General features: G+C 63.7%; 4 protein-coding genes across 10 annotated transcripts in view; 2 read left to right on the top strand and 2 right to left on the bottom strand.

Annotated features, from left to right (window-relative positions):
- The window catches only part of LOC120503647 (protein farnesyltransferase subunit beta-like), a 10156-nt gene extending 6094 nt beyond the window's left edge, over positions 1-4062 (bottom strand). The window contains exon 1 of the mRNA XM_039712350.1: positions 4042-4062. Within this exon, the coding sequence (XP_039568284.1) occupies positions 4042-4047 (6 nt within the window). The 5' untranslated portion in view covers positions 4048-4062. The remainder of the gene's footprint in view (positions 1-4041) is intronic.
- On the top strand, positions 7-4517 carry RAB15 (RAB15, member RAS oncogene family). 5 transcript variants are annotated; one of them, XR_005627802.1, is made up of 9 exons: positions 7-185; positions 1319-1379; positions 1521-1581; positions 1669-1746; positions 1821-1910; positions 2799-2864; positions 2989-3193; positions 3985-4151; positions 4382-4517. XR_005627802.1 is itself a non-coding variant. In XM_039712356.1 (7 exons), exons 1-7 carry the CDS (start codon positions 62-64, stop codon positions 3142-3144), a joined length of 636 nt encoding a protein of 211 aa, XP_039568290.1. In that variant the 5' UTR covers positions 7-61; the 3' UTR covers positions 3145-3412. The 5 variants fall into 5 exon arrangements, 4 of the variants coding, with proteins under 4 accessions (XP_039568290.1, XP_039568292.1, XP_039568293.1 ...); XM_039712356.1 differs by lacking the exons at positions 3985-4151; positions 4382-4517 and having other exon boundaries at positions 2989-3412; XM_039712358.1 differs by lacking the exons at positions 7-185; positions 3985-4151; positions 4382-4517 and adding an exon at positions 196-396 and having other exon boundaries at positions 2989-3412.
- Positions 4034-5204, top strand: GPX2 (glutathione peroxidase 2). Of its 2 annotated transcripts, XM_039712360.1 has the most exons (3): positions 4034-4151; positions 4382-4552; positions 4631-5204. In XM_039712360.1, exons 1-3 carry the CDS (start codon positions 4065-4067, stop codon positions 4979-4981), a joined length of 609 nt encoding a protein of 202 aa, XP_039568294.1. In that variant the 5' UTR covers positions 4034-4064; the 3' UTR covers positions 4982-5204. The 2 variants fall into 2 exon arrangements, with proteins under 2 accessions (XP_039568294.1, XP_039568295.1); XM_039712361.1 differs by lacking the exon at positions 4034-4151 and having other exon boundaries at positions 4175-4552.
- Positions 5205-5754: 550 nt separating this feature from the next.
- On the bottom strand, positions 5755-7882 carry CHURC1 (churchill domain containing 1). 2 transcript variants are annotated; one of them, XM_039712354.1, is made up of 5 exons: positions 7723-7882; positions 7481-7616; positions 6604-6674; positions 6077-6174; positions 5755-5971 (listed from the first exon to the last, which is right to left on the bottom strand). In XM_039712354.1, the coding sequence occupies exons 1-4, from the start codon at positions 7759-7761 to the stop codon at positions 6082-6084; spliced, it is 339 nt and encodes a 112-aa protein (XP_039568288.1). In that variant the 5' UTR covers positions 7762-7882; the 3' UTR covers positions 5755-5971; positions 6077-6081. The 2 variants fall into 2 exon arrangements, with proteins under 2 accessions (XP_039568288.1, XP_039568287.1); XM_039712353.1 differs by having other exon boundaries at positions 5755-6174.
- Between the last annotated feature and the right edge of the window lie 168 nt (positions 7883-8050).

Raw genomic sequence — 8050 nt, 5'->3', positions numbered from 1 at the left:
CGCAGCTCGCGGCCCCGGAGCGGCCCCGGTGTGGCGGCGGCGGCGGCGGCCCGGGCCCGCCATGGCCAAGCAGTACGACGTGCTGTTCCGGTTGCTGCTGCTCGGGGACTCGGGCGTGGGCAAGACCTGCCTGCTCTGCCGGTTCACCGACAACCAGTTCCACCCCGCCCACATCTCCACCATCGGTACCGGCAGCGCACGGCGGCCGCGGCGGCGGGAGCGGGGAAACGGGGAAGCGGGAGCATCGGGGAAGCGGGAGCAGTGGGGAGGCGCAGCACCGGGGAAACGGGAAGCCAGAGAACCGGGAATGCCGGGGAAACGGGGAGCCGCGGCACCGGGGAAACGTGAAACCGGGAGCATCAAGGAATCGGGAGCAATGGGGAGGCGCAGCACCGGGTAACCGGGAGCACTGGGAGCCGCATTACCGGGGAAAAGGGGAACCGGGGAACTGGGGAGCCGTGGGCACCAGGAAACCGTGAGTACTGGGAAGCCGCGGCACCGGGGAAACGGGAAAATGGGCAACCGGGGAGCGGGAAAACCGTAAGAACTGGAGAACCGGGAGACGCAGAAACCGAGAAACGGGAACACAGGGGACGGGAAAACCGTGGGCATCGGGGAACCGGGAAGCCACAGGATCGGGGAAACGGGAAACCAGGGCACCCGGGAGTCGTGGGAACCGTGGAGTGGTGGGCACGGGAAAACCGGGGGCACCGGGAAAGGGTTAAGCGTGGGCACTGGAGAGCTGCAACACTAGGAACATGGGGAAACAGGTAACCAGAGAGCGGGAAAACCGGGCACCGGGGAGAGGGAAAACAGTGGGCACCGGGGAGCCAGGAGCATCGGGAGTCACAGCACCGGGGAAGCGGGAAGCCATGAGCATCGGGAAACGGTAAAACTGGGCATCCACAAGCCGGGACCACCGGGAAGGCGCAGCATAGGGAAGCTGGGAAACCGGGAGCATCAAGCAGCCAGGAAATCCTGGATATGGGAGAACGGGGAGGACCAGGCACCTCTGGCACAGGGGAACCGGGAGCAGCATGCAGCTGGGAACGGAGAGCATTGGGCAGCCACAGCACCGAGAAGCCGTAGCACTGGGGAACTGGGAGAACTGGACAGCCGCAGCACCAGGGAACTGGGAGCACCAGGATCAGAGCTGGCACGGGGCCTCCTGCAAGGCCAGGCACTGGGCGTGGGGAGCAGCACCAGGCCATGGTGGGGCGTGGGGTGGGCCAGGAGGGGTGAGGGGACCAGAGGACCCCAGTGACAGCAGCTCCTGCAAAGGGAAACACCAGGACACCCCACCCCATTCCAATCCCAGGTGTGGACTTCAAGATGAAGACCATCGAGGTGGATGGGATCAAGGTGCGGATACAGATCTGGTGAGTGGCAGCACCGGATCCCGGGGGGAAGAGGGAAGAAATTTTGGGGGGTCTGAATCCTGCTCCCCCCACCCAAGGCAAGGGCTGAGCCCTGCCAAACTCATGCCATGGGTGGTGGCATGACCCGCTGTCCCTGGGCAGGGACACAGCTGGCCAGGAGCGGTACCAGACCATCACCAAGCAGTACTACCGGCGGGCACAGGTATGGCGGCTCCCTGCCCTGGTACACAGGAGAGGGGAAACTGAGGCACAGTTTTGGGGTGTCAGCAGCCGCCCCCCACCCCTGCAGGGCATTTTCCTGGTGTACGACATCAGCAGCGAGCGCTCCTACCAGCACATCGTGAAGTGGGCCAGCGACGTGGATGAGGTGGGGGCTCACGAGGGGAGCTCTGGGGGTTCCCCAGCCGTGTTGGGGGGTCCTTACACTGTTCCCCCGCCCAGTACGCACCCGATGGCGTCCAGAAAATCCTCATCGGGAACAAGGCAGACAAGGAGCACAAGAGGCAAGTGCCCAAAGAGCAAGGGCTGCAGGTGAGCGGGGGCTGCTGTGTGCCCCCCCCCCGGGGGCAGGACCCCTCCTGCACCCCCAGCATGGCCAGCCTCTCCCTGAGCCCCCCCTGCACTCAGGACCCTGACAGCCCTCCTGCAGCCCTACCTCTATCCGGGACCCCCAAGCCTCCCCTGTCCCTCCAAACATGACAGGGACCCTCCACCCTCTTGCAGTCTGTACCCACCCCAAAATCACCTCCCCCAGTATCTGGGAACCCTCTTCCCCTCCATCCCTGCAGTGGTTGTGCACCCCAAGGCTCCCTCTTCCCCAGCTGCAAGATGTTCAGAGACCCCCTAACCTCTCCCTGCACCTCCAGCACGGTCTCCTGTACCCCTGAAGCACGCAGTGACCTCCTTGGTGTCCCCCTTGGGACCTCTTGACCCCCAAAGCACCCAGTGCACCTCCCTACAATCCCAGCACGGCCAGACCCTCCACAAGGCCCCCCTGCATTCCATATGGACTCCGATAGCCTTCCTGCAGCCCTATCCATATCCAAGGACCCCAACCATCCCTACCTGTATCCAGTGACTCCCATGCTCCTGCAGTCTGAACCCAGGGACCACTGACCTCCCCCTTCAGCATCCAGGAAAACCCTTTACTGCCCAGTGCTACCCCAGGGCATCCAACAACCCCCAGCCCTTCCCAGTATCCCTCCCAGTGACCTCTGGACCCCAAAGCATCCAGCACCCCTCCCAGGGCGCCCTGCACCCACCACCCAACCCCAGGTGTGCCCCTATGCCAGCCCCCTCCACACTCTCCTGTCTGTCCGTGCCCGGCTGTTCATGTTCCAGAGAGGGGGCAGGGGTATTGAATCCCCCCTCCCCCCAAATCACGCTACCCCCCCTCCCTGCCAAACCCTGGTGCTGCAGCTGGCCAGGGAATACGGGATGGATTTCTACGAGACCAGTGCCTGCAGCAACCTCAACATCAAGGAGGTATGAGAAAACTGGGGTGGGTGGGTGGTGGGGTTCTCAGGGGGTTGGGGCTGGCCTGGGGGGCCTGGAGAGGTCAGGGGGTACTGGAGGGGTCCCCCAGGTTCACCCCACCCCTCTCCCACAGTCCTTCACACGGCTGACGGAGCTGGTGCTGCAGGCGCACCGCAAGGAGCTGGACGAGCTGCGGGGGCTGCCCCGCGCCCCCACCCTGGTCCGGCTGGAGGAGGACGAGCAGCAGCCCCTGGGGAGCGAGGACACCCCCAAAACCTGCTGGTGTTGAAGGCTGGGACCCCCTGACCCCTCCTCCCCAGGCTGTGTCAGGGGCCGTGGTAGGGGCAGGACTGAGGCAGCCCCCATAGAGTGGGGGGGCAACATGGGACACCCCCAGGGACAGGGAACGTGGCAAGGCGGGCCCCCCATCCTGGACCTGTGCCCTCCTCGGCTTGCGGGTGGGGTGGGGGCTGTCCAGGCACTGTGTGCCCACCCTGTGCCTGCCCGTGGGACCCCCGGTTTTACACAGTGGTTTGCAGAATAAAGGTGATGCTGGAGGGGCTGGTGGTCCGTGTGCTCCAGGGGGGCTGTGGGCATGATGCCATGGCGGCCGGCACAGCCTGGGCACGGACACCCGAGCGGTGATCAATAATTGAGGGTGATCTGGGGCTGCCAGCATGGTGTCCCCTTTCCAGGCTGGGCACAGGGACATGGGGCATGGTGCTCATGGAGTGCCATGGCCACCACCACAGCCTGCCAGGCTACCAGCTCAGCCCCAGCTGTGGGAACAGGGCAGGAAAACTTGCTGGTGGCACTGGGATGAGCCAGCAGTGGGATGGGGCGGGCTGGGATGGGTGGTTACTGGGATGATGGTGGGCACTAAGATAGTGGAACCTGCAGGGATCTAGGTGGACACCAGGATGCTGCCAGGCACTGGGATGGGCACCACATGACAGCGGTGGGCACCACAGCAGATAGGCCCAAGGGTGGAGCTGGTACTGGGACCAGTGGGTCTCAGGACTGGTGGGGACTGGGATGGGCAGCACAGGAGGACCCAGAGGTGATGCCATGGCAGCACCAGGCAAGGAAGAGTAGTGGTACACTTCTTCCCTCCTCCTCTGCCCCACAGAGCCCCAGCTCCTAGATTCCTGTTATTCCCTGACTCCCGCTATTCCCCAACTCTCACCGTCATTCCCAACCCTGGGGAACATGCCGTGCCAGGCTGGGAGCATCCCACATCCCGCAGGCCCTAGGATGAGCAGCCGCAGCGCGCCGTGCCATGAATTATTGAGGCAGGTAGAGCATCGCCTTGGCCCCGTGCCACCTTCCTCCTTCCACGGGTGGGACGGGCGGCTCAGGTTTCTCCTGAGCCGCGGCGGGGCCTGGAGACCTTTGGACCATGACGTGAGCACCGGGAAGCCCTTAAGAGGCGGCGCAGGGCGCGCGGCACAAGCAGCCGCGCACCTGCAGCCATGACCGTCCCCATCGCCAAGTCCTTCTATGACCTGAGCGCCACCTCCTTGCAGGGGGAAAAGGTGGATTTTGGCGTTTTCCGGGGCCGCGTGGTCCTGATCGAGAACGTGGCTTCGCTCTGAGGCACCACGGTGCGGGATTACACCCAGCTCAACCAGCTCCAAGCCCGCTACCCCCGGCGGCTGGTCGTGCTGGGCTTCCCCTGTAACCAGTTTGGATACCAGGTAAGTCCTACGGGCCACGAGGTAGCGGGTGAGGAGCTGGGAAACACGGGGCTCTGGATTTCTCCTTCCCTGCCACAGGAGAACGGCACCAATGAGGAGATCCTCAACACCCTGAAGCACGTGCGGCCTGGGGGTGGCTTCGAGCCCAACTTCACCCTGTTCCAGAAGTGCCAGGTGAACGGGAGCGACACCCATCCCGTGTTCGCCTACCTCAAGGCTCACCTGCCCGCACCGGCCGACGAGCCTGCACACCTGATGGCCGAGCCCCGCTTTGTCGTCTGGAGCCCCGTGCGGCGCTCCGACATCTCCTGGAATTTTGAGAAGTTCCTGGTGGGGCCTGAGGGGGAACCGTTCCGGCGCTACAGCCCACGCATGCCCACAGCCCAGCTGGAGCCCGACATCCAGCGTCTCCTCAAGCTGGCCAAGTAATCCTAGCTCTGGTGTGATCCTAGCTCTGGTGTGATCCTAGCTCTGGTGTGATCCTGGCTCCGGTGTGATCCTGGCTCCGGCGTCACCCCGGGATGGCCCCAGCTCTCCGCAGAGTGACAGCCCCCTCTGAAACCTCCACGGGGAGGGGGCTTGATGGGGGCAGAGGGTTGGAGCCGCCGGGGCGGCGTGGGCTGGTGGCAATAAATGAGCCGCAGGGAGAGTGCCTGGATCCACGTGGTTTTTGGGAGTGTAAACAGATCCATGAGGTTTTCGGGAACATACCCATGTGTTTTTTGGGGGCTCTTGGCGGGAACAGGAAGGAGGACACGGCACTGAAAGGCCAGATCCAGGAAACAGAGGCTCAGGGATAGGTGGGTGCCAGGCTGGCTGCACCCAGTTCCCCATGGGTGTTGCTAGGGCTGGCTGCCAAGAGCAAGATTTCACCCACCCCAGGGCAGTGATTTCCCACGCCCAGCTCCTTCCCGCCTCAGGAATATGGAATTCCCGGCAGGGCAGGGCCAGGTTCCAAACCCCAGGGCAGGGGGAAGTGACCCCAAACCAACTCCATGGAAAAGGAAAATGATCCAAGTCCTTTCTCTGCAGGGTTTAGGAGAGCACTGAGAGAGTGCAGTGGACTCTCCAGTGCTGGGAAGGGCCAAGGAGGAATTCCACAGGCTCCTGGGATGGAAAAAGTCTCCTGCATCAACCCCCAACACCCTTCACCACCCCAGGGGGTGAAGCCCACTCCTGAAATACTCCTGCCTGTGCCACCAAGCTGTCACACGTCACATTTATTACCCCACAGACGAGGGCTCCTGAGGTGGGATGGGGTGAGAATCCTTTTGGATCCTGTTTTGGGGACCCCTTTATGTCTTCAGTACATGAGGGGCTTGGGCCGTGGCACTGCATCCCATCCTTGCAGTCAGGGTCAGAGCCAAAAGGCTCCAGAAACACGGGAGCATCCGGTGTTGGGTGTTTGCTGCATCCAAGCTGGAAGTTTGGAGGGGCAAATCATGTCAGGGACTGTGTGGTCCCCAGAAATTACAGTGCCAGGGATCTCCCAGAGTTCCTGGAAGCTCATCCCGGGATACACACGGGGATCAGAACAGCGGGGTCATCTGGCGAGGGTCGTCAGGCAGGATGCTGACAGAATCCTCAGCACGGCCACAGAGCAGGCACAGCATGGTGTATTCCTGGGGGAAGGAAAAGGCGGGGCTGGAAAAAGGGGGGCTGCCACAGCCCAGCTCCCCCACAGGGAAACCCGAGCCAGATCTGGTACCCGATCCCCGATTGCAATCAGAGCCAGGGGATCTCATTTCCAGCCACACTGGCTCCCCTCAGCCCTTTTTCCAGCCCTTTGCTGCCTAGGAGATGTGCCAGGAATGAGGAATGGGGGTCACAGCCCCCTCCCATCACACACATTCCCATGCCAGGTGAGCTGGGCTTCCCCCACGAGGCACAGACTAGTGCTGGGGGGACTCCAGGTAGCCCTGAACACAGGAATGGGGCTCTGAATCCTTCAAGGCTCTGTCCCAGGGAAGCTGGGAATCAGCCCGTGGAAGGGTGGGTGTGGAATTCCAGAGACAGAATTGGGAAGGGCTGTTGAGGGACAAGAGACAAACCTGGTAGTCATCCACCACGCTGAAGGTGTACTCGTGGCGTGCGATCAGGTGGTGGCAGTTCTTGCACAGGTCTGTGGGACAGGGGACACTGGGGTGAGAGGACATGGGCACTGTTCCTGGGGTATCCCCCCACTCCCAATCTCTTGGGACAAGCCCCAATCCTCTGTGCCTGCCCTCACGCCCAGGGCATAGATGTCCCAAGTCCCCAAAGCATCAAGCCCCCAAAATTCCCCCCACAGCAGCTCACCCCCCTTAATGCCCATTGGCAGCTCCCTGATACTGCCTCTAAAACCTGAGACCCCCTCCCCGGGCATCCACCCTTCCCACCCTCAGGCACTCCCCAGATATCGGGGATATCCCCAGATTTTCCCTACTCAAACTAATCCTCCCTTAGGCCTCCCGCTCCTTTAACCTCTGAGCCCCCCATCACACCCCAGCCCTTGAGAGCCCCCACCCCCCAGGAGTCCCTCCCAGCCCTCAAGACCCCCCAGAATCCAAATGCTGCCCCCAAGCCTCAACCTTCAAGGCCTCCACCTGTGCCCCCCAGCCTTCAAGAGCCCCAGATCCCAAAGGTCCCCTCCAGCCCTCTCTATCCCTCAAGATCGCCCAAGCTCCCCCAGAGCCTCCAGCATCCCTCAAGACCCCCAAGACCCAAGGTCTCCCCCAGTACTCAACACCCCCAGACACAGGACCCCTCCCAACCCTCAAGACCCCCGACCTTCAGCGATCCCCGAGCCCCAGGGATGGCTCAAGGATCCCCCAAATGTCGCCCCCAAGAGCCCCACACCCCAAAGGTCCCTGCGCCCCCCCCGACCGCCAAGCCCCAGACCCCAAAGGCTCCCCCAGGCCCTGAAGCCCCCCGGTCCCCCCAGCGCACGGTCGTAGGTGACGATCTCCTCCCCGCCGTCCAGCTCCTCGGCCCGGTTGCTGACCAGCACGAAGTCCCGGCGGCCGCACTGCGCGCAGCCCACGAAGTTCAGGAGGAAAGATCCGCCCTCCAGGCAGGTGGTGCCCTAGGGCGGGAGCACAGGCTAGGACCGGCACAGGGACAGGGACAGGGACAGGGACAGGGACAGGGACCGGTGCCCCCGGTGCCGGTGCCGCCGGTGCCGCCCTCACCCGCTCCGGGTACTCGGTGCCCACACAGCCGCCGCACATCTCGCGCCGCCCTCGCCTCAAATGTCGCGAGACCTGCGCCGAGGGGCGGGGACTCAGTGGCAGCGTGGGCGTGGCCTGCGGCGCAATGGGCGTGGTTTGGGGAAAGGGGCGGGGCCTGAGGGGCCGTGGGGCTCTTGGGGCAACCGGGAATAACTGGGGGGGTCTGGGCTGGGGGGGATCCAGGGCTAGGGGGGACACCTGGAGCATCCTGGGTGCACCCCAGGCTGGTGGGGGACACCTAGAGTGACCTGGGGAGCATCCGCGGCTAGCGAAGGCACCTAGGGCTAGC

The sequence above is a fragment of the Passer montanus genome, unplaced genomic scaffold (genome assembly GCF_014805655.1).
Source record: "Passer montanus isolate IOZ18808 unplaced genomic scaffold, ASM1480565v1 scaffold264, whole genome shotgun sequence".
Classification (NCBI taxonomy): domain Eukaryota; kingdom Metazoa; phylum Chordata; class Aves; order Passeriformes; family Passeridae; genus Passer; species Passer montanus.
Note: the sequence above shows the minus strand (reverse complement) of the source record. Positions and strands in the feature narration are given on the sequence as shown.

Coding starts and splice junctions, on each gene's coding strand:
- CHURC1 (XM_039712353.1), bottom strand. CDS start 7,761: ATGTGCGGCGGCTGTGTGGGCACCGAGTACCCGGAGCGG. Junction 7,617..7,722: donor GCACCGAGTACCCGGAGCGG/GTGAGGGCGGCA, acceptor CTCCCGCCCTAG/GGCACCACCTGCCTGGAGGG. Junction 6,675..7,480: donor GGAGATCGTCACCTACGACC/GTGCGCTGGGGG, acceptor CCTGTCCCACAG/ACCTGTGCAAGAACTGCCAC.
- RAB15 (XM_039712356.1), top strand. CDS start 62: ATGGCCAAGCAGTACGACGTGCTGTTCCGGTTGCTGCTGCTCGGGGAC. Junction 1,380..1,520: donor AAGGTGCGGATACAGATCTG/GTGAGTGGCAGC, acceptor GTCCCTGGGCAG/GGACACAGCTGGCCAGGAGC. Junction 1,582..1,668: donor AGTACTACCGGCGGGCACAG/GTATGGCGGCTC, acceptor CCACCCCTGCAG/GGCATTTTCCTGGTGTACGA.